The 26,366-nt window shown below is 42.6% G+C and overlaps 7 protein-coding genes across 7 annotated transcripts in view; all 7 read left to right on the forward strand.

Annotated features, from left to right (window-relative positions):
* The first annotated feature begins 2,523 nt into the window (after window positions 1-2,523).
* Window positions 2,524-3,790, forward strand: LOC6501545. The gene is made up of 2 exons (XM_001955418.4): window positions 2,524-3,014; window positions 3,071-3,790. Exons 1-2 carry the CDS (start codon window positions 2,646-2,648, stop codon window positions 3,614-3,616), a joined length of 915 nt encoding a protein of 304 aa, XP_001955454.1. The 5' UTR covers window positions 2,524-2,645; the 3' UTR covers window positions 3,617-3,790.
* A 1,339-nt stretch (window positions 3,791-5,129) lies between these two features.
* LOC6501546 (serine protease gd) lies at window positions 5,130-6,793 on the forward strand. The gene is made up of 3 exons (XM_001955419.4): window positions 5,130-5,388; window positions 5,454-5,625; window positions 5,691-6,793. Exons 1-3 carry the CDS (start codon window positions 5,182-5,184, stop codon window positions 6,668-6,670), a joined length of 1,359 nt encoding a protein of 452 aa, XP_001955455.2. The 5' UTR covers window positions 5,130-5,181; the 3' UTR covers window positions 6,671-6,793.
* Window positions 6,794-7,747: 954 nt separating this feature from the next.
* Window positions 7,748-9,652, forward strand: LOC26514144 (serine protease 41). The gene is made up of 3 exons (XM_014911758.3): window positions 7,748-8,018; window positions 8,080-8,215; window positions 8,319-9,652. The coding sequence occupies exons 1-3, from the start codon at window positions 7,812-7,814 to the stop codon at window positions 9,509-9,511; spliced, it is 1,536 nt and encodes a 511-aa protein (XP_014767244.1). The 5' UTR covers window positions 7,748-7,811; the 3' UTR covers window positions 9,512-9,652.
* Window positions 9,653-10,538: 886 nt separating this feature from the next.
* On the forward strand, window positions 10,539-12,477 carry LOC6501547 (proclotting enzyme). The gene is made up of 4 exons (XM_001955420.4): window positions 10,539-10,809; window positions 10,875-11,037; window positions 11,109-11,916; window positions 12,014-12,477. Exons 1-4 carry the CDS (start codon window positions 10,609-10,611, stop codon window positions 12,417-12,419), a joined length of 1,578 nt encoding a protein of 525 aa, XP_001955456.1. The 5' UTR covers window positions 10,539-10,608; the 3' UTR covers window positions 12,420-12,477.
* Window positions 12,478-13,129: 652 nt separating this feature from the next.
* Window positions 13,130-15,293, forward strand: LOC6501548 (enteropeptidase). The gene is made up of 3 exons (XM_001955421.4): window positions 13,130-13,368; window positions 13,575-13,743; window positions 13,798-15,293. The coding sequence occupies exons 1-3, from the start codon at window positions 13,156-13,158 to the stop codon at window positions 15,072-15,074; spliced, it is 1,659 nt and encodes a 552-aa protein (XP_001955457.2). The 5' UTR covers window positions 13,130-13,155; the 3' UTR covers window positions 15,075-15,293.
* A 252-nt stretch (window positions 15,294-15,545) lies between these two features.
* LOC26513740 (transmembrane protease serine 9) lies at window positions 15,546-20,700 on the forward strand. Its single transcript, XM_014911719.2, is given in 4 exon segments — window positions 15,546-15,910; window positions 16,572-16,737; window positions 16,811-17,531; window positions 20,111-20,700. Coding segments are annotated over 4 exon segments (1,524 nt in total). The 5' UTR covers window positions 15,546-15,697; the 3' UTR covers window positions 20,535-20,700.
* A 230-nt stretch (window positions 20,701-20,930) lies between these two features.
* Window positions 20,931-26,366, forward strand: part of LOC6501549 (dopamine receptor 1) — a 38,237-nt gene continuing 32,801 nt past the window's right edge. The window contains exon 1 of the mRNA XM_001955422.4: window positions 20,931-22,071. Within this exon, the coding sequence (XP_001955458.3) occupies window positions 21,781-22,071 (291 nt within the window). The 5' untranslated portion in view covers window positions 20,931-21,780. The remainder of the gene's footprint in view (window positions 22,072-26,366) is intronic.

Genomic DNA, 26,366 nt, shown 5'->3' on the forward strand with positions numbered 1-26,366 from the left:
TCAGTGTTGCGGTGCGTGCCGCATTCGCTTTGTTATTTAAGGTGGCAGACTCATTTGTAAGCCAGTCCAGGTTTCGAGAATCTCTTGCCATGCCTTTGAGACAGTGCTTTGTTCGTGGTTTTTGTTTTCCTTACAAATTCCCGGCCTTGAACTAAGATAAAGATTCCTGCGAAGGCCAGATACTCCTACGTTCATACTCAACATATATAAATACTTCACAGAGACCTCTTTATGCGTGTTCGCAGTTGGCCTTCGCCGGCCCACGCAAATATGAATGCTTCATGTCCTCACGAGATTGCCCATTTTTGGTCCTAAAATAACCGAAATTGAATAGGTAATGCACTAAATTCATTCTCTTATTTTTAGTACCCTGAATTCATTTTAATATTAGTTTCGAAGAAGAGATTATCGCATTTGCTAAAATATTTTTAATTTATGTCTAAATCACTATCTAATTTGGTAAGTCCCCCCACAAAACCCTGCCTTTAGATCCATTCATATGCCAAATGTTATTTTTCTCTCCTGACTGAAGCCGTGATTTTTTAAATTGCAGAAAAAAAAACCCTCTGCTAAACATTGCACCAAAATCCTTCGATGATTGATGGCGGGGCTGTGCTACATCAATCACGTTCCGTTCGCCTCACCGATAATTTGATTGATATTCAATAGTCAGACGGCAGAAACTTCCAATTTAAACCAAAATTCACGTTCGTGTTTAAAGAAGAAGCTGAAGAAATCTCTTTGAGTTGCGTTGAAAAAAAATAAATGGTAAAAAGAATACTATATTTATGCAGTGAACTTCGAACCGCGAACGGGTTCAAAGTGCATCCACTGGAAGCTTCTGTGGCTCTTTTTCCACTGGCGGTGGTTGTGGTGGTGGTGCGGTGCGGTGGTGCTGCGCATAACCAAAAAATATTCGAGTCCCCTCCAGTTTTGTTTATTTTTTTCCGTTTGATGTTGTGGGGCTGCTCTCCATTTGTCGAATGCTTAAAGCCATTTGAAAATGATTGGCTTTTATGTCAATAAGCGTCTCAGTTGTCCTTACTTGTTTCTATACATACATATATATATTTTTATATTTTTTTATTCTTAACTTCTTTTGCCTGTTTTTGCAGTGGCTTTTCTTGGTTTTTTCCCTCGCTTTTTTTTCAGCTTTTTCTTTCGGTTTTTGCACTCGCGGTATGCTCTTAGAGTCTGTCGCGTTTAAGTGCCCCAATAAAACACAATAAATATACACATAAATTTTTATATACATCACAAATATAGTAGGTATGTACAGCTGGTTTGTTTTCTTGGCCAGAAGGCAGGAGAAAAGTTGTCGCGTTTTAATAGACAAAAAAGCTGAAGAAAGGAAAGAAGCCAGCAAACAAAAGCAAACATTGTGGCTCAGTCTTTGGGTCACTTAAAGTTCTTATTTATACATTTTCCATTCGAAGAGAGCTTAAATTTTTACTTTGATATATTTAGATGGTGGACCTTGGAGAGCAGATGCCCCATCTGATACCATAAATCTTCCATTCACATTTCAGGAGCCATCCCGTCGAGTTAAAATTCGTTGCCCTCGGGCTCGAATCAAATTTTCACACTGAAGCGTCGGGGGTTTCGTTAAATCAAATTTGCAATAAGTTGCTAAACATCGAAGCGTAAAATAAGCATTCGTCACTCATTTTTTCGTTCGCATACATAAATCTAAATTCAAACCTTTTTTGGGTCCTTTTTTTTTATATATTTATATTATTTCAGGGGCTCTGAGTATCCCGCACAATTGATTTATGAAAATTTATTGCACACATGCGGAAAAACCAGGCTCCAACGTATGTTTCGATTGATTAGTGTCGACGCCCTGAGACTGGCAACGGTTGTTGGTCGAAATTAAAGCTGCCACGCCGACGGCAATAAAATCAAAGCTATAAAAGCTAATGAGCCCGAAAACTCTGTCGCTGTTGTCACAGATTTTGGGCCGCAATCTTCGCAACTACCACAGGAGTTGCCCCGCGCGAAGAGGCATAATGAAAATCGCTACCATCTTGTTGCGCCGAGCATTCCTTCATAAAATCGAGTCCACCCTCGCAGTTCGGCCCATAAAATGATGGCGATCGCTGGCTACCTACGGGTATGGAATGGCGTGGAATGTCGTAAAATTTACGCAAATTGTCGTTGCTGTTGCTGAGTCCTGAATCTAGACTCCTGATTCCCGAGTCCCGATGTTGTCGATGCTTGCTTACCGTTATTGCCTGTGAGTGCGCATAAATTGGGGCACAAGTACAAGCAAACAAGTGCTTCAGAAAGAAAAGAACTGAAAAGAAACCTCACATGGAACTGAAAGCGGGGTTGGGCGTGAAGGTAACTGATATATGCGCCGCCAATGAAATGAAATTGTTGCCAATGCACTGAAGGAAAATTAACCATGGCATAGATATACTGCACCGCTAGAATTTAGATACACATTTATTTCTTTCTAAATCAAATCTTCTTTTTTTCCACACCTGCCTAGCAAGTTTGAGCAGTGTCTCCAGAATTGAATTGAATTTAAGTGTCCTGAGCATTTAATGGCAATACAAATCTAAACCTCCTGTCGATCTCAAATCATACTCGCATCGTTGAGCTGGCAAAATTGCAAACAATAGAAATTCAAAGTACACGAGATGACGGAAGTGTCAGAAAGGAGCGAGGGCCATGGCAGCAAGCACCCTGGTAAGGCGGGTGACAATGAGACAATGGGTACCTCATTTTTCGATATCCTTTGGCCGCTGATTTTGGATGAGAATACTTGCCACATTGAAAGCCAGTCGGAGGAGTTCTTCATCCCGAAGAAGCCCTTCGACAATCTCAAGTGGCACACCTACTTGTCGCAAGTGGGTTTCCCATCGTACATGGCACCACATGAGCTGCGCTGCTGCGAGGCGGCCAAAAAGGAGGAGGCTGAGGAGGAGGAGGCCCGAAAGGAGGCCAACAAGGAGGCGGAGGAGCGCAAGGTCACGGCCCAGTGCGATTTCTTGGCGCGGGGATCGCAGGTGGGAAAGGGTATAAGTTTTGTGCAAACCTCGTACTAAATATATTAGCATTTCAGGCCATACGACGCGTGGACAACGAGGTCAACTACCTAAGGGAGCAACAGGAACGACGCCAGAAGCTGGCCTACGACTTTGCCAATCGTCGCTACCCCTGGACCATGCAAACTCCCAGCCATGAGCTCGGCTTCGAGATGACAAGCGAAGTGCAGAACTGCTTCCGACCCAACATGGAGCTGCACATTCTTCAGGCCATTCACGACCACAATTGCAACCTAATGATGATCGACGTCGGCTCAGAGGTGGAGCTTGAGGACTGCCAGAGGTGGATAAAGTATCGTCCTTACATCCAGCTGCTGGCCTTGGTGCGTACCCCACAAATGGAGCGCTCCTTGCAGCTTCTAAACGTGTTCCATACCCTGTTGGTGGAGGAGTCAGCGGAGAACACGTGGCACGACGAGCTCCTCAGCTCCCTCCGCAGCGGCTATTCCCATGCCCAGAAAGTCCAACTCCTCAAATCCTGCGGCGAGCCTTTGGTGTTCGTTTTCTGCCGTTATCGAGGCATTTGTACTTGCGACACTTACAAAATACTTCGCCGGCTGTAGAGAATACTTTTAACAATGATTGCAAAAAAAATGTGAAAATGCAAAAAAAATTGATCAGTTAAAACAAAAAGTGCAAAAAGAAACTATACACAAAAAACTCCATTCACTTCGAAAAAATTTTAATTTTCAAAATTAAAAAGAAAGTTATATCAATAAAGTGTGATCTTAAACAGAGACGGAGCTGTCTTAGATTATAGTTCAGATTGGCCAATCTTTTGGATAGTTTCAATACATAATGCCTAATTTGATTCGACTTGATTTCCATGGCCATGCCATTTACTTAAAGTGGCGCCCGCCCAGCAGGGTTTGCTCCAATTAGACGTGCACAATTGACGCTGCCTTCGAGTGCAGTCAGACGCACTGCCACTTGGTATGTTCCACTTGCAAGCCCCCGCCAACCCCACCGGCTGACGGTATTGACGCTGACGGAAGTCCGCACCACCGCCTTCCGATGTAGTGTCAAAGTGCCTCCGCCCAAATGCCAAACTTGAGCCTTCGGCGCAATTCGCAACAAATTTGTTTGGCAAAGGAGAGGCAAAAATTTCGCGCCAAATCTCAACAAATTATTACAAAGCTTAACAAACTTGGAACTGATTATAAAAGTTGCTCGCAGGCAGTAAGGGGAAAATTGGGAAAAATGGAAATGGGAAAAATGTGGAAAAGGCGGCCGCCACAATGCAGCCAAAATTGAGTTGCGGGCGGTAAAGAAGCGACACTTTTTGGGGGGACGTGGCCTTCTCGTTTCTTTTTGTTTTGCTGGCAAAAGTTTTTGTGCCCAAATGCGTTGTTGCTACTTAAGGCAGCGCACAAACATCGTTTTCAATAGACATTCTCACATAAACCACCTTGCATTATATTATTAAAAGTTGCCATGCCCCATGTCTGATAAGGGCTCCACAAAACTTTTCTCCAAAAATGCCAAAATTTAAATCCTAATGAGGTTTTTCAAGCTCTACTTAAAGTTAAATGAATCTTCTTGTCTTGAGCCAATGATCTAAATATTTTCGAGTGAAATATTATGTAAAACTAACAAGGAATTTGAAGGGCCAAAGTGATTCATTGGTGATTCGAGGAAAAAATTCTGGTTATTATATTCCCGTCACATTGAGGTAAACAGTCTCTTACTCCAGCAATCTGTTTGCGAATCATAATTTAAATGCCATCGACTGGCTATTTATATTATTTATATTTGATATGTTTACTTTTGGAGGTATTAATACCGTGAGAATTCTGAGAGTGAATAAATACTTTAATCTCAGCACTTTGAAAATTAAGCTGATTATAAAAGTAAGAGAGTTCGTAGCCGTCTACAAGAGCATCAGTAAAATCAATGATTAATAAAACTTGTTTATACTAAATAATTCATAATAAAAGTTATGAGTGGAATGTGGTTCGTAATACTCATTCCTCTCAGTTGTAAGCCTTGAGTGGAATTTCCCGGGTAAACCCATAGCCGTACGAGTTCCTCAATCTGCGAGAGATCTATTTCTCAGTGCATTGCGTTTCGATTGTTCTCCAGCATCAGTTTTAGCTAAGCCTCGGCCGGAATCAGACCCTCAAACGCAATGAAAACCGACGGATTGACCTTTCTCGGCCTTTCGCTCACTGTGTCACTCGGCTGGGCCCTAATCGTTCCCCAACATCATTGCGAAAATTACTTTAGTTACATGAAGGAGTCGAATGGTAAATACTTTGGTCTGTTCACAGCACCCAGGGGAGGAATCAATAGTGTGAAATGGGTGGCGGTTTTTAATGCTGACAAAACCCAGCAGGTCAGTTCAGACAAGTATCTTGTTTAAACTACTATGAGTTCTCAGATGGTACTTTACCTTTGCAGTCACACACGGTCGGATCACTGGAGCTATATCCTGATAAGGACCAGGCTTTTCGTGACTTGCGCAATGGCGAACGGACAAAGGTGTCTGTGGATTTTCATGACTATGGGAATAAGCTGCCAAAGTTGATTCGAGCAGAGTTTAATGAAGAGCTGCTCTGCAGTAACCCGGAATGTAAGTCTATACCCAAAATCAAATCAATTTTCTGTATATTTCACTGATTGTATTTCTATGAACAGACGATGCTCCGTCAAGCACAATGACGCGGGAACGGACCTTCTCCACTTCTGGTCCAGTAAAAACTCAAACTGTGTATTCACAACCTTATCCTCGTCCTCCGCAGAGTCAGCCTCTTCCACAAAATAACTATAAATCAAATCCATTCCTTCCATCGACTCCTTTCGTCAATCGTCCAGCCACTCCAGAGGTGAAACCTCGCATCGAAGGTGATTTCGATGAATGCGGACGGGAGGGTTTTGCCTTCACCCAAATCGGTGGTACAGATGTTGTCCGTGGTCAGTACCCTTGGCTGTCAGCGCTTTATGTGGGCACTACGAGGGCCACCTACTCGTGTGTGACGTCGGTGATCTCGAAGCGTACGGTAATCACTGCAGCCCACTGCATATTCGGGAAGCAGACAGAGGAGTTGTGGGTGTACCTGGGACGGCACGATCGAGACAAAAATCCAGAGGATGGAGCCAAGTTAGTTGGTGTGTCATCTGTACACACACCTGACGAGTACAAAGACAACCGCCTGCCACATACTGATGTTGGTCTCCTAATCCTAGCAGAGACTATTGAGTATACACGGTACATTCGACCTCTGTGCATGTGGACTTCGGATATGAACGTGCCGAGAAACGAAGGCGACTCGGGAGTCGTGGCAGGCTGGGGATTGGACATTGACGCCCAAAAGACCCGTTTTCCAAGAATGGTTACTGTCAATCTAGTGTCAAGGACAACCTGCCGCAACAAAATGGGACTGGCTGAAGATTTCATCACCGATCGAACTGTTTGTGCAGGAAATTCACTGAGTCATGGTCCTTGTTTTGGTGACTCGGGAGGTGCTTTGATGATCCTGCGAAATAACCGCTGGGTTGTCCGAGGTATTGTATCTCTATCTCCTAGGAAAGGGGAAATCTGTGACCTTAGCAACTACGTCATATACTGCGATGTGACAAAGTATCTTACCTGGATCCGAAGAAACATGGTGTCATAATAATATTACCCCAAAGCTTGCCATAATGAATATGAATAAGAAAAAAGATAATCTTTGAAAAATGTAGGAATCAAAAAACTTTCATAATAAGAAATTTTCAATTATACCAAATTAAACCATAAACGGGCTTTACTGTGAATGCATGTGGCTGGGTAAAACCTAAAGTGAGAGTATCTCTATCGATGATTAAAGCCTCGTGTGTGTTCAAACCCGGACCCCGATTGTATACCTCCATAAATATTATTCTGCACCAGTCTCAGTTCTCCACTGAAAGCGATCCGCACTGGTGCTCCCCGTTGCAATGATCGCTATCTGGGGTCTGACCTTATTCGGGTTTTCCTCTACCTACCACTTATTTTTGGCTTAAATATTCCAAGCCATAACTGCGATAAGTATTTTTCATACGTTAGAAAAGATTATGGGAAATACATTGGTGTTGTTACGGCGTCAAAGACGGGAAACCATAGTATTGGGTGGAAGGTGATCTTCAATGCTAATAAAACTGGCCAGGTTAGCTGAGCGCGCCGTTTCTCTGAATGCAAAATTTTCATTCTTACTGGGTTTTTATTAATCGGGTTTGTAGGAGAACAGTTCATTGTGAGTTCATTGTAGACATATTCTTTGAAGGACTAGTCCTTAGGAGCTATAGAGTCAAAACAAAACGTTTGAGAGTTCAAAACTGTGGCGACACTCTGCCCAAACTGCTTCGATAGGAGTTTAACGAGAGGTATGATAGTACTTGAGTGCTTTACTTATTTATTTGTATAATTTTTTATTAATATTTTACTAGACGGTTCTCTATTTGAGCTACAGCCCAGCCATGTTGGACAACTCTCATATATTCCCCATTTTATTAAGTGGGGGCTTTTTATTTTCACTCAAAAGCAGCTGAGAAGATAATCTCTGGGGCTTAAAGAGTATTCCCGTACTCGATTTATAAACACTCTATCGCTATAGCCGTATTAATAGTAGCATTTGGTCTTGTTACATTCCTGTTTTTTTGATTTTTGCTCATAAAATGCATATATTACTAATGTGGTTTCTCTTTCGAACGTTGATTAGAGTCCCGAGTGAGTGTGTAAATTTTCATATGATCCAGTCTCAGTTCTGACAGCGATCAGCACAGGTTCCCCACGTTGCAATGACGATCAGCGGTCTGATCTTTTTCGGGCTTTTCCTCAACCTATCACTTGTTTTGGGCTTAAATATTCCTAGCCATAATTGCGACAAATATGCTTCCTACCATACAAATGATTTTGGGAAGCACATTGATGTTATTATGGCGCCGCAGACGGGAAACCATAGTATTGAGTGGAAGGTGATCTTCAATGATAATAATACTGGTCTGGTAAGATGAGTGTGAAGTTTCCAATAAAGGTTGCATTCCGACTGTGTTTTAATCATTGCAGCCATATTCTTTGAAGGACCAGTATTTAGGCGATGGAGAGTCGCGAAAAGCGTTTGTGAGTTTTCAAAACTTTGGCACTCTTCCCAATCTACTCCGATTGGAGATTAACGGAGAAGTGCTTTGCAGCCATCCGAGCTGTAAGTTTGTACCATATACAACAATCATCTTGATCTATACTTCCTTTATATGACTATTTTATTTCTTCTGTTTATATTGTTCTTTATATACTTTTGATAATAGACGATGCTTCGTCGAGTGTAATGACACGATATCATCGCATACCCAGAGATACAGAAATGGACGAAGCCAAGTACAAAAAATGGCGAGTTCCGCAGATTCCTTCCAAGTCCTGGGCACTTCGCAATGCTTCTGGATATTATATAAATGGTGTGTTGCAGCCGGAGGAATCGTCGTCGTCTACTCCAAAGAATATCCCTGTTGCTGTCTCGGCACTTGGTCCTGCTGCGTTTCTGAATTCTACTGGAACATATTACGATGGGGTATTGCAAACGGAGCGATCACCTAATGTTGTGCCCCGAAAGAATATCCCTATTGCTGTCTCGGCACTTGGTCCTGCTGCCTACCTCAATTCTACTGGAACATATTACGATGGGGTGTTGCAAACGGAGCGATCACTTAACTTTGTGCCCCGTGTTGTGGGGGACTTTGATGAGTGTGGAAGAGAGGGCTTCGCCACCTCCCAAATTGGCGGAGAGGAATTGACCCGTGGCCAGTACCCCTGGCTGGTTGCTCTATATATCGGCAGACTGACGGTAACATATAAGTGCGTGGGATCGCTAATCTCAAAACAGACTGTAATTACGGCAGCACACTGTATTTTCAACCGGAGTCCGGGGGAATTGTGGGTATATCTGGGTCGGCACGACCGCAGTATGAACACCGAAACCGAAGCGGAACTGGTCGGAGTTTCTTCTGTGCACACACCGTCGCAGTACAATGGGAATCCTGTGCCGGATGCGGACATTGGACTTCTGATTTTGAGTAAGTCAATAGTTTACACCAGGTACATTCAACCACTGTGCCTGTGGACTTCGGATCTTGGAATACCCAGTAATGAAGGCGATTTAGGAGCGGTAGCTGGCTGGGGAGTTGACACGAATGCTCAGAAGACGCGCTTTCCAAAATCAGTTTACGTCCAGCTGGTTGATCGAGATCGATGTCGGTACAAAATGCCGCGAGCCGAGGATTTTATAACCGATCGGACAGTCTGCGCGGGAAACTCACGGGGTCATGGCCCCTGCTTCGGTGATTCGGGAGCGGCACTTATAGTGCTGCGAAATAACCGTTGGGTTATACGGGGAGTAGTGTCTTTATCTCCACGTCTGGGAGTTATTTGTGATCTTAGTCAATACGCCATTTACTGCGATGTTTCCACGTATGTCGACTGGATTCGTGAGCATATGGTGGTGTGAGAGTGCAAATGGCTTTTCTTTAGCTAATAAGCGAATAAGTCGTATCTGTTGGCTAGCATTAATTATATAAATGTTAGATTCCTGGATAAATATGTTGATAACAAAAAATATTAATAGATAGACATTAAAATAATATAAAACCATCATGTGTGTTTTTTTTAAATCAGATTAACCTTATCTTTAACTTTTGTATTCCTTTCAAACACTATTTTTATTTTTTTAATAATTATCTGGGAGCAGAGAGATTAGCTATATAATAGAATATATACTGAGAACAAAAACTTTATAATTAATGTAACTCTGAGAATTTTCCTCTCAAGAGAAGTTTTTAAATGGTTTAAAGCCGAGCTCGTTGAACCTTAACTTAAACCAGAGCGCATCAATATAGAATTACAATACTTTTTTAGTCTACGGATTTTTTATCCATCATTTTAATTGATTTTTTTTTGTATATATAGTTATTCCTACGTTTATAAGACGGGGGATTTTTTTGCCTTTCAGCTCAGCAGATCAGTTTTAAGAGGGAAGGTTTACCCTGTAAACAAGGTCTTAAAAAGTGGTTTGATAATAACATGAACCCAACCAAGAATAGATCATACATCTATCCTGAACCCAATAGATCTTAGCTAAAGTTGATGAACTATTTCCTAGCTATTTTCTCATATAAGTATGAAAAACTTGCACTTAATTAAATCGTTGAAAGATATTGATATTAATTTTAAACCTTGTTCATATGTTTTTCCGAAGAATTTTAGGATATATATGTCATTCCATAATGAAAGTATAGAATTATAAGAAAGTTTAAATTCTTATAGTAAAGTACTAGCTAAGTAAAGTTTAAAATCTTTCAATTAATGGGCATTAATTATTCTGGCAGTTTATGAAACCAGCTACTTGTTTTGCTGAAGCCGTGCCTTATTGACTCTGCACGATGCGGAATTTCCAGTTTGATCAACGTAGAACGTCTATACCGTGACTCAGAGAACCTGCCGAGATGTGCTCGAGAATCGCTAGAGATTCGCCAGACCAGAATTATTTGCTCACCGTCGCTTGTCGCGTGCGGATCTGAATAGTTGTAATCCGATATTTCGGACGGTATGGGTACGTCAGAATTGCTCATAGTCGTAGTCCTAATAACCGCTACCGGAGGGCAACTTTTGCCCGAGAACACGTGCCCCACATATTTTCAGTACGTGAACGATGCCTTCGGCGGTGTCGTGGGTGAAGTGACTTTACCTGGACTGGCACAGGGCAGAAATCGCATCGATGTGCGATTCACTCAGCGCGGTGATCAAGACGTATGATATGATAATCTGTTGGATTTATGATCCGACCACCGATCTGACCACTCCGCATTCCACAGGCCTCTGCAGTGGGCCCTTTGAGCCCCTATCCGGACGAGAGAGCAGCCCGGGCTAGACCGTCACGGTTCCGAATCAGCCTCCGGCCGAACCTGTCCACTGGTATTCTGCCCAAGTTATCGCGGCTCTCCTACAACGATCAGCTCCTCTGTTCGGCCAGCGAATGTGAGTTCAATGGGAATTATCATAAAGCTTTACTGAAATTAGCATATAAATCGTTACTATAACACCATCAGATGGTCCACCCAATAGTTTCTTCAACCGCTTCTACGAGCTGCACATAAGTGGATCCCCGGTTCCCTTGCCTTCCCCCAGCTTTACGCCATTTCCCCAAAATCCTTTCGACGTGGATGTTCAGACTATATTCTTTGGCCCTGGTTCCCAAGGCAATGAGGTATTCCCTGGCTTCACCCAGAGCTGGCGGACATCGGTGGTCAGTAATAGGCCAGACGCGTTGCCATCAGCATTGCCAACATCACCAGCCATCAGGCCTAGTTCCTTGCCTGCATCGTGGCCGATGTTTTCGGTTCCAGGACCTCCCCCAACTCGGTCTATACCTCAAGTGCCGACGACAAGAACAGAAACTCCACCAGCCCCGCCACCCAGAACTCCAGCACCACCGGTGAAAACTGCGCCTCCACCTGATTCTGCTCCGAGGATTAGTCCCACACCTCCTACCGCTGCCGCAAGCGAAGTGTGCGGCCAGGAGGGTCGCTGGTCATCATTCATTTACAACGGACAGGAATATAGTCGCGGAAAATATCCGTGGCTTACGGCTATCCATCATGCCCAGTCGGGCAAGCGATCCTTTGTGTGCGGTGGATCCCTGTTATCCACCAATATGGTCATAACCGCCGCCCACTGCGTTCACAAAATGGAAACTCATAATATTTTTATTGAGCTGGGGCGCCACGATCTCTACGACAACGACGAGATTGGAGCGGAGGCGCGGAATGTGAAGGGATTGCTGCTTCATCCTGACTATAATAGTCGCACCCAACCCGATGCTGATGTGGCTTTGGTCACTATGGAGCGACCAGTGGTGTAAGTTTATTAACTAAATAACCTCAAAGCATATTTTTAGCTACCTGCTCAGCATAATTTTTTAAAAATTTATTTATTGTACATTTATTTTTCACAGGTTCAACGACATCATTAGCCCCATTTGCCTTTGGACAGTGGAGGAGAGTAGCATTGTAGCCACCTCAGGATTCATTGCTGGCTGGGGCAAAGATGAGGTGGGTAATGAGAAGACCCAGTACCCCCGGGTCGTGGAGGCTGCGTTTGGCAGTGCGACAGACTGTGCCAGCCGATGGAGAGTACCGAGGGTGACGGATCGCACCCTTTGCGCCGGAAACCGCGATGGCTCCGGGCCTTGCTTCGGAGATTCCGGGGGTGGACTGATGGTTCGGCGACACAATCGATGGCTACTTCGGGCCATCGTGTCGGTAGGTGAAAGAGAGCGCGATCGATGCCAGCTAAATCAATTCGTTCTCTACTGTGATCTGGCGAAGCATCTTGCCTGGATAAACGACAACCTTTTGTGAGATCCGGAATATCTATTTAAATTATAAAAATATAAATAAAAACTCAAGCCAAAGCAAGTGCCTCCAGTTGTTAGTAATTTCTGCCAAAACGAGTTTTTGATTCACAGAATCCAGATACTTGATGGATGATTGATTTACCCAAAAAAAAGTAGGTACTTAAAAGAATTGTTGATACCCTTTGAATGAGGTAGGTTTTTAAACAACTACAGAATGTTTCTCCTTAACATTATATAATATACATATTTTGGAGTGATTTTTTGTAGATCTATTCAATACTATTTTAATATAAGAAACCCAAGGAGAGATTTATTCAGTTTCAAATATTTTTCGTTTTTCAATATCCATCCGTTAACCTCAGCCCTGACCGGTATTTCCAACAGTTCTGATATTTCCAATATAATGATCGTATCTATTGTCTTAAAAAGGGTCTTGAATGATTTTCTTTGTGTACTGCAAGCTAATCAATAGCGAATGAGATAGATAGGTCTCATATAAAGTGCATTTATATGCAAATAATCAATCAAGGTAAAATCAAAATGGAAATTCCGCGCGATTATCACTCATGAATGAAACTATGCAGTGTTAAATTCTCCCTCAGCGGAGAGAATAGTAGTTCGAAATTTAAGAGAGTGACTAAATTCCGACTAATTATTCACTCATTGAGTAACGTTAAGATCGCTTGAGTGAAAATTTTTATTAATATAAACGAAAAAAGTGCTCGGTCAATGCAGTTGCAATGGATTCTCTAACGGCAGTGATCGCTCTAGTGCTACTGGTGACTCTTCCAAAACATGGACTGGGTCAGCTTCCCAGGAATCACTGTCCGCGGTATTTCCAGTACCAAGGCTATAATGGACAATATATTGGCCTAGTTAATGTTGCTTTTAATCCGCAATATAACAACCACACGCTTTTTCTAGAGTTTTCTCAGCCCGGTTATCATGAGTTTGTACGTACAATTCTATCAATGGAAGTTCGTTTGTAATCTAATCATGTTTTGTTTTTGCAAATGGAAAAATGAAAAAATAATTATTGGTTTCTAAAAAAACATTAGTTTTTACTAAAACAAAAATAAAATATCCCGCAAACCAATAGCTAAATGCTGTAAAAAATTACGACAACTTTACTTATAATATTTAATTTTCATATTTTTAGGACTATGTAGGAAATCTGGGAACATTGGATAGTGACAACACAATTCAGGAAAACCTCAGCAGGGGCGAGTCAATACAATATCGCGTGGATTTTCCAATCCCCACTGTACCGCCCAAGATCACCCTTATTCAGGTGGTCGACGACAGGCCACTTTGCAGAGATCAACAATGTATGTCGAATGTGTTTCAACACTTATAATGGCTCTAATGCATATGCTCCACAGATTCCCCTCCGAGTACTGCCATTACCCTACAGCACACACTTACCAGATCTGTGGTTCGTTTTACAGGGCCGGTCGTACCACCTCAGCAGGCGCGAAACCCGTCATGGGCAAATCCCAATTCGATTGCCTCGGGTCCCGTTTCTTTGCCAGCGGCACAATTTTCCACCTCCGAGGCATTCGAGAGTGTTTCAAGAAGCAAGTCAAGAACATCATCGAGCTTTGGTACGTCTTGGGCACCGGTATCATCTTCAAGCAACAGATCCTTTGAATTGGAAAGCAATGGAAATACTATTTTGCTACCAGCAATTGTCAAGACAAGCACTAACTCGGGTTTTGCTACAAGTTGGCAACCAGTCTCATCTTTAAAAAATAGTGGTGAAGCTTCAGAGGGCCAAATATTACGAGGGGAAACTCCTTCGAGAGGAAGTCCCAATTCAAGTCCAACGGAAACGATTTCTGCGATAACATCATCTGGTTCATCAAGCGAAACGATTCCTTGCGGACGAGAGCGCACTTCCGCTACTACTCCCCTGATCTTCCAGGGGCAATCCTTAGAACGGGGGCAGCTCCCCTGGCTGGTCGGCATTTTTGAGAGGCGGGAGAGGAACGGACCTAGCTTCTTCTGCGGCGGAACTCTAATCTCTACCTCCACAGTTCTCACGGCGGCTCACTGTTTCCGGTTTCCTGGAAGAGACCTGCCCGCCAGCCGTACGGCCATTTCCCTAGGTCGCAATAGTCTGGATATCCTTTCGCCTGGCGAGTTCCGAGGCGTTTCCCAACTACTTATCCACGAAAATTATCGATTCGAACGAATGACAGAGGCAGATTTGGCACTTCTTCGAATGGATCAGCCTGTGCGGTTCACTGACTTTATAGTGCCCATCTGTTTGTGGGACACCAGTCAACGACTTGTTCTGCCCCAGGGATACCGGACATATGTGGCCGGCTGGGGACCCGACGAAGCTGGCACCGGTAACTCGGACGTATCAAAAGTCACCGACCTTAACATCGTGTCAGAATCCAACTGCACCCTCCAATTGCCCCAAGTCCTGGTTCAGCCGAGCAGCATTTGTGCCAAGAAAGTGGGGGCCGGTCCGTGTTCCAGCGATGGGGGCGGACCGTTAATGTTGCGCGAGGGGAATGTCTGGGTACTGCGGGGCGTCGTCTCCGGGGGCAGGATTAACGTCAAGGAGCGGACCTGTGATCTGACAAAGCCGTCCGTCTTCACCGATGTGGCCAAACACATTGACTGGGTGCGCCGAAATATTTGGAATTGATGATCCTATACTTGTTATTGAAATGAAAAATAAAAAATTACCCCACTTGCATAAAAGGATTCTTGAAAAATATAAATGTATGTATGTATCCGTAGCAATGCAGTCTACTCATTGAAAGTTCCGAGTTGTGGAATCTGGACTGTCTACTACGTTACGGGTAATTCTAGCTGATATCATTAATCAATGCAAAAATTAATAAAAAAAATCATCAAACTCGAATTTTACATAATATATTTATTACAAATTATATTTTATATTATTATGCCGATCGCAGTGCTACACTGCGCATACGCAATATTGAAAAAACTGTTTTATAATTTCATGTTATTTTATTAAATTGGTTTCTGTTTCTGAAAATCTTACAACCCTTGACATAGGGTATGTTTGTAATCAGGTAAGTCTAATCCGGTTGAGAGAGAGTTGTTTCAGCTTTAGTCTCTTCCATTATCGAACCGGGAGCTAAACTATTCGAATGGATCGGAAGCTGAGAAAATAAAAATCATTCATCGCTCGACTCTCATTGAGTGCGGTTTTCGCGACTTTTCAACTTAAGATTCGCGTCTTATGAGACCGTGTGTGTTTCTTGTCATTAATATTTATCGCCCGGATAAGTTGCAATCGCCATGTGCCAGTTGCGCGTCGGTTTCCTGATTCTAGTACTGCATTGTATATGCACTTGTTTTGGTCAGAATCTACCGTACATAGCTTGTCCTGCAATTTTCCAATATCTGAGCTACCGAGGACAAGCCATTGGGCTTTTAACTCTCTATCTGGATTCCAGTGCGGAAGAAAATGTCGTTAGCATAGAACTTTCCCAGCCCGGTCGGGAATCTGCGGTAAGTTATCTGAAAACTCTTCCATCCCATTTCATTATGTCAGAACGCTGTTATCAAGCGTTGACCTCCGTTTTAGATTGAATGCGCGATTTTCCCCACCTTCAGTCCAATTGGCTTTTGCGAGCTCAATGCTTAAGTAGATTTTCATGGGAATTGCATGGCTGATAAGACAAATCGCCTCCAGGGAAAACCCCTAGCCCCTTGCTTCGCTCTTTGTCAAATCTGCAGATTGTTGTTGATGTTTTCACTCTGCTCTCGCATAAGTATTTTCCTCAAAGTCGCGCGACCGGTTTTTGTTCTAACTTAGATGATTACACCGTAAAAATAATACGATAATATTATTTAATAGACTTTATTTAGGTGTAAACAAAAAAAAATTTAATTGTAATAAATTTAAAATTATTTTACTCCAAAACTCGGAGTCAAAATAAAATAATTTACAGACGACAGAAGGAATAATTTACATATTTTTTCTCCATGTGTGTTGAACACGAGCTTAGCTGCCTTTGTTATTATTCTTTACAATCTTCGGTTTTACCTGTTGATTGTTTTGTATTTTTGTACCAAGCCCCCCATGACGTTTATAATAAATATTAATTGCCAACTTGTGACACAATTCTCATATAGTCTTTCGATTTCCTATGTATTTCTTGTTATGCAGACCAATCCGGGTGATCTTACTATCATAGATTCCGAAGACGATGTTATCTTTCGATTGAGAAACGGGGAGCCCATTCGTTATCGCATCGACTTTCCTACTGCGTGAGTGGTGCCAAAACTTACAAAAGTTTCCGTCAACGGTATAGTGGTGTGCCGATCATCGCCCTGTAAGTTATATCCTAGTATTGTTTCGCCTTCTATACTAAATTAGGCTTTGGCCTAAATATATTTTACACATAGTTCGCGCACCAAGCACAAAGTTGTCTTTGTCTCGTTATGTGAAAACTACAGCACCGTTGGTGCCGCTGCAACCACAAAGACCTCTACAACCCTCTAGGCAGGAACAGGGACTGATATTCCAGTCCGTCCCACAACGGAGACCGCAAGTAGTGGAGGAATTCATAGATGCTAGATCCACCGATGAGATCATACCACCCCCATCCCGACCTCAACCAAGACCTCAACCAAGGCCTCAACCGACACCTCAACCCACATCTCAGCCCCGGCCGAAGCCAGCATCTCCTACTCCAAACCAGATCTCTACGCCGACGCAGGTTGCATCTGCAACCAATTTCCCGCAGACTATCGGCCAACTGAACGGAGTCTGTGGCCGGGAGAAGGCCATCCAGACGCCATTCATTCACGGGGGAGAAGCAGTAGAACGGGGTCAGCTGCCTTGGATGGTTACCCTCTTGGAGCATGTGGGAAAGGAGTATAACTTCCTCTGCGGTGGCACGTTGATTTCTGCGAGGACTGTAATATCTGCGGCTCACTGTTTCCGCTATGGAAGTCGTAATCTTCCCGGCAGTCGCACCACTGTCTCCTTGGGCCGCAACACGCTTGATTTCTTCACGCCCGGAGACCTCAGACGGGTCTCACTCCTTGTTCTTCATGATCAGTATAATCCCGCCGTCTATACGGACGCGGACTTGGCTTTGCTTCAATTATCGGAGCATGTGGTGTAAGTAAAATTCATTCATTTCTTTGTCAAGGGGCCAAAGGGATAATCTTGCAAATTTGACAACCCATGTACAAATATTTTCACCTAGACTTGGATGCTAAATAATGGGAAAATTATATAAAAATCGTTTAAGAAACTCCGATCAAGGATCGAATGATTTTTGGAACAAATATTGTTTTTACTGGGAGCTTCATTGTTTTTCAAGGAGACTCCCAAGAAATTTGACAAATTGATGGAGAATCAGACTACAAATCGTTTAAGGTATTCCGCTCAAGAATATGATGGAAATCGGCAAAGATATAGCCATCGCTGGGGGCCATATTGTGCCTCCATGCGGCTGATTACTTTTTGAAGGGGATTCCCTGGAATTTTGACAAAAAATCTAAAAAATATTTTGTTCTTGGATTTTGATACAGATTGATGGAGAATCAGACTGCAAATCGTTTAAGGTATTCCGCTCAAGAATCGGATGGAAATCGGCAAAGATATAGCCATCGCTGCGGGCCATATTGCGCCTCCATGCGGCTGATTACTTTTTGAAGGGGATCCCCTGGAATTTTGACAAAAAATCTAAAAAATATTTTGTTCTTGGATTTTGATACAGATTGATGGAGAATCAGACTGCAAATCGTTTAAGGTATTCCGCTAAAGAATCGGATGGAAATCGGCAAAGATATAGCCATCGCTGGGAGCCATATTGTGCCTCCATGCGGCTGATTACTTTTTGAAAGGGGGTCCCCTGGAATTTTGACAAAAAATCTAAAAAATATTTTATTCTTGGATTTTGATACAAATTGATGAAGAATCAGACTGCAAATCGTTTAAGGTATTCCGCTAAAGAATCGGATGGAAATCGGCAATGATATAGCCATCGCTGGGGGCCATATTGTGCCTCCATGCGGCTGATTACTTTTTGAAGGGGATTCCCTGGAATTTTGACAAAAAATCTAAAAAATATTTTGTTCTTGGATTTTGATACAGATTGATGGAGAATCAGACTGCAAATCGTTTAAGGTATTCCGCTCAAGAATCGGATGGAAATCGGCAAAGATATAGCCATCGCTGTGGGCCATATTGTGCCACCATACGGCTGATTACTTTTTGAAGGGGATCCCCTGGAATTTTGACAAAAAATCTAAAAAATATTTTGTTTTTGGGTTTTTTATGCAGATTGATGGAGAATCAGACTGCAAATCGTTTAAGGTATTCCGCTAAAGAATCGGATGGAAATCGGCAAAGATATAGCCATCGCTGGGAGCCATATTGTGCCTCCATGCGGCTGATTACTTTTTGAAAGGGGGTCCCCTGGAATTTTGACAAAAAATCTAAAAAATATTTTATTATTGGATTTTGATACAAATTGATGAAAAATCAGACTGCAAATCGTTTAAGGTATTCCGCTAAAGAATTGGATGGAAATCGGCAATGATATAGCCATCGCTGGGGGCCATATTGTGCCTCCATGCGGCTGATTACTTTTTGAAGGGGATTCCCTGGAATTTTGACAAAAAATCTAAAAAATATTTTGTTCTTGGATTTTGATACAGATTGATGGAGAATCAGACTGCAAATCGTTTAAGGTATTCCGCTCAAGAATCGGATGGAAATCGGCAAAGATATAGCCATCGCTGCGGGCCATATTGCGCCTCCATACGGCTGATTACTTTTTGAAGGGGATCCCCTGGAATTTTGACAAAAAATCTAAAAAATATTTTGTTTTTGGGTTTTTTATAGAGATTGATGGAGAATCAGACTGCAAATCGTTTAAGGTATTCCGCTAAAGAATCGGATGGAAATCGGCAAAGATATAGCCATCGCTGGGAGCCATATTGTGCCTCCATGCGGCTGATTACTTTTTGAAAGGGGGTCCCCTGGAATTTTGACAAAAAATCTAAAAAATATTTTATTATTGGATTTTGATACAAATTGATGAAAAATCAGACTGCAAATCGTTTAAGGTATTCCGCTAAAGAATCGGATGGAAATCGGCAATGATATAGCCATCGCTGGGGGCCATATTGTGCCTCCATGCGGCTGATTACTTTTTGAAGGGGATTCCCTGGAATTTTGACAAAAAATCTAAAAAATATTTTGTTCTTGGATTTTGATACAGATTGATGGAGAATCAGACTGCAAATCGTTTAAGGTATTCCGCTCAAGAATCGGATGGAAATCGGCAAAGATATAGCCATCGCTGGGAGCCATATTGTGCCACCATACGGCTGATTACTTTTTGAAGGGGATCCCTTGGAATTTTGACAAAAAATCTAAAAAATATTTTGTTTTTGGGTTTTTTATGGAGATTGATGGAGAATCAGACTGCAAATCGTTTAAGGTATTCCGCTCAAGAATCGGATGAGAGTTGGCAGAGATATGGATATGGAGAGTTCAATGGGAGCCATATTGGGTATCGCCGTGCTTCATATTGACTTTTCATGCAATTTTTCGTAATTTTGAATTCATAAAATAACATATTTGCCCCTTGATTTTGATGCAGATTAATGGAGAATCACTAAATCAAAATATTATAATACATTGTTAGTTTATAACAACCTTAAACCTCTTTATTTATTTTACAGGTTCGGTGACTTCATTCGCCCCATTTGCTTGTGGAATGAGAACTACCTGGTGGACCTCCCTTCGGGCCACAAATCCTACGTAGCCGGATGGGGCGAGGACGAGCTGGGCAACCGCAATTCGCGGCAACTTAAAATGACGGATACGGACATTATAACGCAGCAGGAGTGCCGGGGTAACCTCTCCGTGGACAATGTGCGCTTCGTCACCTCGCGAACAATTTGCGCCAGCAACTCGAGGGCTGCGGGGCCCTGCAACGGGGATTCCGGTGGGGGTCTTATGTTGCAGGAGCAGGATGTCTGGTTATTGCGTGGCGTCGTCTCCGCCGGTCAGAGATTGAGTAACAGATGCGATCTGACCCAACCTGTGATCTACACAGATTTGGCCAAGCATTTTGAGTGGTTGATGCAGAACATGTGGTTTTAAGAGATTAGTCAATGAATTTTTAAATTCTATGCCAAAATAAATAATAGCATATTTAACGGGCTTATTGGATTTAAATTGTTATATATTTATCTGATAAGTATTTAATGATTTGGTTTCAAAATACAAGCTTTATTCTACTCACGAAGTGAGTGGCTCTACAAAGATATACTTTAGTTCTTACGTTATTATTTAATAGCTCAATACAGCTTTATGCAAGTATTTATAAAGAGCAAGAATATTATTAAAGTTATCTTAAACTGTTTCCTGAAATTCGTAAGCGTTAAGTCTACCCTCGGTAAAGGCATCACAATTGAAAGATTGCGTCGGCTTGCAGTTCTGTCAGCTGCAATTTGTCAAAACCGGCAATTGTATTCCATTTGCCTGCAGTTGAGGCAGTCGTTTGTCGTTCTGTGTCCCCTAATGAGAATAAATGTGGGAGGGCGGCCAAAGTCGCGGGCAAATCGCCAGCGAGTCGCTGGGAAATCGCCTGGCTGGCACAACAGGTGCCTGCCGCTCTGCCTTGCAAGTTCCTGTTCTCTCCGATTGAGACCTGCGCAGCGCAGATATTACGCCTGTTGTACGAAATATCCTGTTGAATAAAATTATCGGCTCCGGCAACGGCAGAACCGAAAGTTGTTGCATACAACACGGCATTGGTCGTGAGTTCCCGCCGTACTTTGGCTGGCAGTCGTGCGTGTCCGGACAGTCGATGTTCAGCCTTCAGTTCGCACGGTTCGGCAAGTGGCATCAAGCAGCAAGCACAAACCATAATACACCGCCAAAAAATATATGAATACTATTCGTAGGGGTAGGTTTTTGAAAGCCCCGCGAGCCGATCGAGAATTCTTGACGGGAGTGCGTGTTTAGCGATTCTTTGTGTGTGTGCGTGTCTTTCAGAACGTTGTGTGCGAGTGTGTAGGTGCACAAGCCGCATAATTAATCATTCAAGGAGCGGCCAAGCCAATAGACTTTAATGCAGCAATTTGCCTGATTGATGGCAGGACATGGCTCGGGAACATCGCTCCGCATCGACGGAAATCGCAGTCTATTAACAGAATGCTGCATTGCCGCATTAGGGCAATTTATTGCCAACCAAAACAACAGCATCAGCAAAAACAACACCAACTAGAAGAAACAGTTTGCAACTAGAAAATATCCTGTGACCCGGCCCAGCTACCACTTCCATTCACCATTGCCCATTTCCAATCCTGAAACCTGAATCCGGAAACAATCCTCGGCCCTTGTAATGACAAATGCAATGAGGGCGATTGCTGCGCTCGCTCTAACGGCGGGCGTGGCGGTGGTCGGTGGCAGTACCAGCCTTGGCAGCACCACCACTAGCACCGCCATCGGCAGCACCACCCCAACCGGCACCATCACGAGCCACATCAGTCACAATGGCGGTGGCAACAGTAGCACAGCCAATGGCACTCTGCTGGACGCCGATCACCTGCCGCTGCAGCTGACGACCGCCAAAGTGGACCTGGACATTGAAATCGACATCCAACTGCTGACAAATGGCTACGACGGCACAACGGTGAGTGAATTCCTTTCCAGCGCCGGGGATGGATGTGGCCAAGCAAGAATGTGGGCCAGGACGGGTCGATTGTATTTATGTGGTTGCCATCGAAGCATTCATTGGGCTTTGGCTTTATGTCTCTGGCGCAGCTCGTAAAATACGCTGCACTGCGGAAAAATTGGATACCATAAATTAGGGGTTTGCATTGAGATTTTGAAGCTTTCTGTAAAGCTAACCAGAAAATTACCAATATAATAAGAATATTAATCTTAAAGTAAAGTATTGTTTTGTGCAATATATATAAAGGTGTTTATTTATTAAAATACTCTTTTGGTATCAATCAGCCTAAAAAATAAAAAAAAACAATTTCTTAAACTTTGTTTCCGTGTAATGACAGGTATCCGTTGTTACCACTATAATTTACAATGTCTCTGTCTCTCCCGATCGGATGGCTTGGCTTGGCCTGGCCTTTATGAACATTTCATTTTTATTACGTGCTCGCATATTTCCAGAACATTGTCGTATAGTTTTTGTGGTTCGCTGGTTTATGGGGCGTATACGCAATCCAGCAGCATAGCAGATTGCTTAATGAATTATCAAGGCGAAAGTGTTGTTGGGGGGAGGTTACTGGGGAAAAGGACAAAGAGTAGATCTTTTAAATTCAAACTGATGGCATGCCATTGGGGAAACGTGGCAGCAGTGCGAGTGTGAGTGATTAACACACAATTATCACTTATATCTCATCACCCACACATTTAATTTTATTTAATACAAAGTTTAAATTATAACAAAAGGTCTGCTGTCTGCTGGCAAAGTTTCCTGCTTTGGCATTCCTTTTAATTTATTTCACTTCTAGCCATCCAGCTGGTAAATGAAAATGAATGCGAGCCTCATTAGCAGCCAGCACATGAGGAAACTTTGGCCCAAAAACACGCACACAAACGTGTGCCTTCACCTTCATCGATGCATAATCCTGTTTTCAAAACCATGTTGGCAAAGGAACTCCGTCAAGGATGTATATGCTGAAACCAAAGTTTATCCCTTTTTTCATTCCGGTGTGAGTGTGTTATTATTTTTTTTTCTTTTCCTTTTTTTTTGGGAGAACGAGCAATTTACGTGCTTGGCGTGGCAGCAGCAGGATAGGATATAGCACACACACACACATCTCCACCACTTGGGAGATATAGATCTAAATACTTGTCGGTTGGAACGACAAAGTTGTGCTCATCTGTTCGCACGTTTAACTTTCAATCGAATGTAAATAATGAGTATCACGTCGCTTGGCAAACGATGAGGCGCACAAACTCTGGTATATGTCAACACACATTTTCCGCATAAATAGATTTTCAACTAATTTATAAACTGTGATTTAGCCAACGATAATGTAATTTATGTTCGCAACTCAATTGGTTCAATTTGCGCCCATCCTAGATCAGCTAATTGCCCTTGTTTACTATGCATTTTGCTATGTTTTTTGATAATTTGATGGCCAGACAACTTAAGCCCCGGACCGCAATTGAAGTCAGTTAACCGCATGTTGACAGTGACATTTGGCCTCGTTGTAGGCGTCGATGCTGTGTGTCGCCACCAAATTGCCTCTCATTCTTTTCGCCTGGCACTTGAATTTTGATTTGCATAATGCATCACGCATACACCGCGTTGTGCCATCTAATTGAATTATTAATCTTCCCTCGACAAATCTTGCCTTTGCCATCCGTATGGAAAGTGCATGCATAAAAGAATAGGTTTATGTTCCTTCTTCTCTCGACTCTCCCACTCTTCCTGGGCATTTTCTTTCTCGCTTCATTGTGTTTTTGCGTTCTTGGATGGAATTCCGCATTTTCTATTACCCATAAGCCGCCGCAGAGAAAAACTTTGGCTTCCATTGTTCGCAGACTTTGCATAGCAATAATAATAATAAAATATTAATAGCATTATTTGTTATTGCTGCTGCCATGTGGATGGCGAATTGCGGATTTCGGATTGCGCTTTCCATTCAGAAATCGGTTCCATTGTTTGGCCCCTTACAGCAACACCCAGCCACCATGGATTTGTGTGTTTCGCCGCTGGAATTTGCGCAAATTTCCGCCAGCAATTTGTCCAAATCAATTGGCAACGGGGCGTCTGCGGGGCGTGGCTCGATAGCTATCGATAGCCCGGCCAATTGAAATTGGGTTTCGAACTGTAATTGTTTACTAGGATGCTGAAATCAATAATGTGCTATAGTTATAAAGGAATCTAAAACGTAAAGTTAAAAAATTTAACATTTCAGTAATTTATCAGGTAATAAGTACCTGAAAATAATACTTGAAGCTGCGTACTTGTTAAAAGGAAATTTTATGAAACAAAAAAATAAACTCAAAAAGGTTAAAAAATACGTGAATTGATTTCAAACATTCACGAATCAAATAAGTATTTAATTTCTAACATTTTTTTCTTGCACTTTTAAGTTTCAGCCATGACTTAATTGAAATGCTTTTGGTCACATCCTCGAGAGTGTTAAAGGATTATCCAAGTATTTCGCTCATAAAGTTGTGAAAACATCCTTTTATTTGGTTGGCCTCCTCTGCAATTTCAATTAGATAATGCTTAAAATGAAGATGGGGGGACTAGGATAAATGTCAGCAATTTCGCCTAATTAAATGTGTGTGACAGCTGCCTGCCATAATCACGGGGCAAGCCGCAATATAAATGAGCTGTATGCTGGAGGACCTCCCTCCCGAATCGGGTCACGAATGTACGTTTGTAGTATATCGCGTATATATATATAGAAACCACACGAGCATGCATGGCAGCACCCTTGCAAAGGGAGATGCAACCTGCCATCAGGGGCATTCCACATTAATCTTGGCCACAAGAGCCACAATGTGTTTGTCTAGGTGTTGCCATTTAATTGCACCTACCAACATGCCAGCCCTCCAGTCCTCTTTCCTTCCCTATTTGCCAATGAGCGAAAAGGTAGGGCAAATAAAATAGCTGGTTATTCGTGATTTTTATGTTGTCTACATTTCGTTTACCTCTTTTTTCGCTCTCCTGCGTTTTTTTTTTAGAGTCAGGTGAATGGGTTTAAGGATTCTTGATGGGCAGTCAAAGGGATTCGGTAAACCCAAAAAGGCTCGCTGCTGATTGACCATAAACCCAGCTTTTATGTGCTAGTTTAGTCCTTCGGCTTGGGTGTGTGTGTGTGCGCTGGTTTTGTCCTTTTTCTGCCTTTTTGCTGACATTTTTTATGGTTCTCCTATACGAGTCGAGCCTTTGGTATCAGTGACTCGGCAATGACACAAAAGTGCAGAACGATTACTCGTGACAAGTCAATTTAATGGGGCCACGAGCATATAATATTCGTACGACCAAGGGTCATGTCAATCATCCTCGTCGAGTGTTCAACTTTGCCAAATATTGCCAAAATAAAATATAGATATCCGACTACATTTTTATTGGAAATCGTAAATGGAACCAGCCAACACCGAAAGAAATTACCATAATAGGGATAGTAAAGTTTAAAAAAGAAAAATGTGTTAAAAAATATATTGTAAGCCCAGAGAACACAATTAACTTAAAGTATCCAATTAGAAGGTGATATGCATTTCGACTAGTAGAACTCCATGGAAAAAATTTCCTAGATTAAAACGATCTTTTTACCCAAAGCCAAGTGTTTGACAACTTGAAATCTAGGGGATTGGAATCTATGCTCTTTTTTACCCTTTTTTACATACCACTTTTCAATTGAAACAAGTGCAGTTGCACTGATGTATCTATATTTACACTTTATGTTATATGTGCTTGTAAAAGTGTTTGTGTGTCTTTATCCTTGTGAGGGAGTGGGTGTAGGTGGTGGGTGGGTGTCAGTTAGTGTGAGTGCCAGCGACACTTGTACGAGTTAACGGGATGTTTGTGTTAAGCACACAACTGAGCGCCAGTGACTGACAACGTTCACTTGCCAAGTTTTTCACTCCAGTTCAGTGGAAAATCCGAAAAGGAAAAAGATATGCCATAGGAAAAAGTACAAAATCGATGGATTTAAGAGGAGTTGGGGAGCGAGAGGCCTGAAGATTAAGTGGGGTACCAGGATAGATTGAGTGATGGGAGATGGAGACTGCATTTACAATCAGCTTAAGAGCCGCCGTCTGCGTCTACTCCGGCTCCTGCTCCTGCTCTTGCAGCTGGCACTTCCCCCTTTCCCGTTTCTGTCATGCCCACTTTCATGTAGAATAGCATCTCCCAGCGAGTCATCTCCTGTTGGAGCTAATTATCCTTACGTTGACAATCTACCCCGGGCCAATCAGCAAGGCAATCTGCTGAATGGAAGCCAA

Source organism: Drosophila ananassae, chromosome 2L (genome assembly GCF_017639315.1).
Source record: "Drosophila ananassae strain 14024-0371.13 chromosome 2L, ASM1763931v2, whole genome shotgun sequence".
Taxonomy (NCBI): Eukaryota; Metazoa; Arthropoda; class Insecta; order Diptera; family Drosophilidae; genus Drosophila; species Drosophila ananassae.

Coding starts and splice junctions, on each gene's coding strand:
- LOC6501548 (XM_001955421.4), top strand. CDS start 13,156: ATGGATTCTCTAACGGCAGTGATCGCTCTAGTGCTACTGGTGACTCTT. Junction 13,369..13,574: donor AGCCCGGTTATCATGAGTTT/GTACGTACAATT, acceptor TCATATTTTTAG/GACTATGTAGGAAATCTGGG. Junction 13,744..13,797: donor ACTTTGCAGAGATCAACAAT/GTATGTCGAATG, acceptor TATGCTCCACAG/ATTCCCCTCCGAGTACTGCC.
- LOC6501547 (XM_001955420.4), top strand. CDS start 10,609: ATGGGTACGTCAGAATTGCTCATAGTCGTAGTCCTAATAACCGCTACC. Junction 10,810..10,874: donor CTCAGCGCGGTGATCAAGAC/GTATGATATGAT, acceptor CGCATTCCACAG/GCCTCTGCAGTGGGCCCTTT. Junction 11,038..11,108: donor CCTCTGTTCGGCCAGCGAAT/GTGAGTTCAATG, acceptor TAACACCATCAG/ATGGTCCACCCAATAGTTTC.
- LOC26514144 (XM_014911758.3), top strand. CDS start 7,812: ATGACGATCAGCGGTCTGATCTTTTTCGGGCTTTTCCTCAACCTATCA. Junction 8,019..8,079: donor ATGATAATAATACTGGTCTG/GTAAGATGAGTG, acceptor TAATCATTGCAG/CCATATTCTTTGAAGGACCA. Junction 8,216..8,318: donor GCTTTGCAGCCATCCGAGCT/GTAAGTTTGTAC, acceptor TTTTGATAATAG/ACGATGCTTCGTCGAGTGTA.
- LOC6501546 (XM_001955419.4), top strand. CDS start 5,182: ATGAAAACCGACGGATTGACCTTTCTCGGCCTTTCGCTCACTGTGTCA. Junction 5,389..5,453: donor ATGCTGACAAAACCCAGCAG/GTCAGTTCAGAC, acceptor TTACCTTTGCAG/TCACACACGGTCGGATCACT. Junction 5,626..5,690: donor GCTCTGCAGTAACCCGGAAT/GTAAGTCTATAC, acceptor TTCTATGAACAG/ACGATGCTCCGTCAAGCACA.
- LOC6501545 (XM_001955418.4), top strand. CDS start 2,646: ATGACGGAAGTGTCAGAAAGGAGCGAGGGCCATGGCAGCAAGCACCCT. Junction 3,015..3,070: donor TCTTGGCGCGGGGATCGCAG/GTGGGAAAGGGT, acceptor TTAGCATTTCAG/GCCATACGACGCGTGGACAA.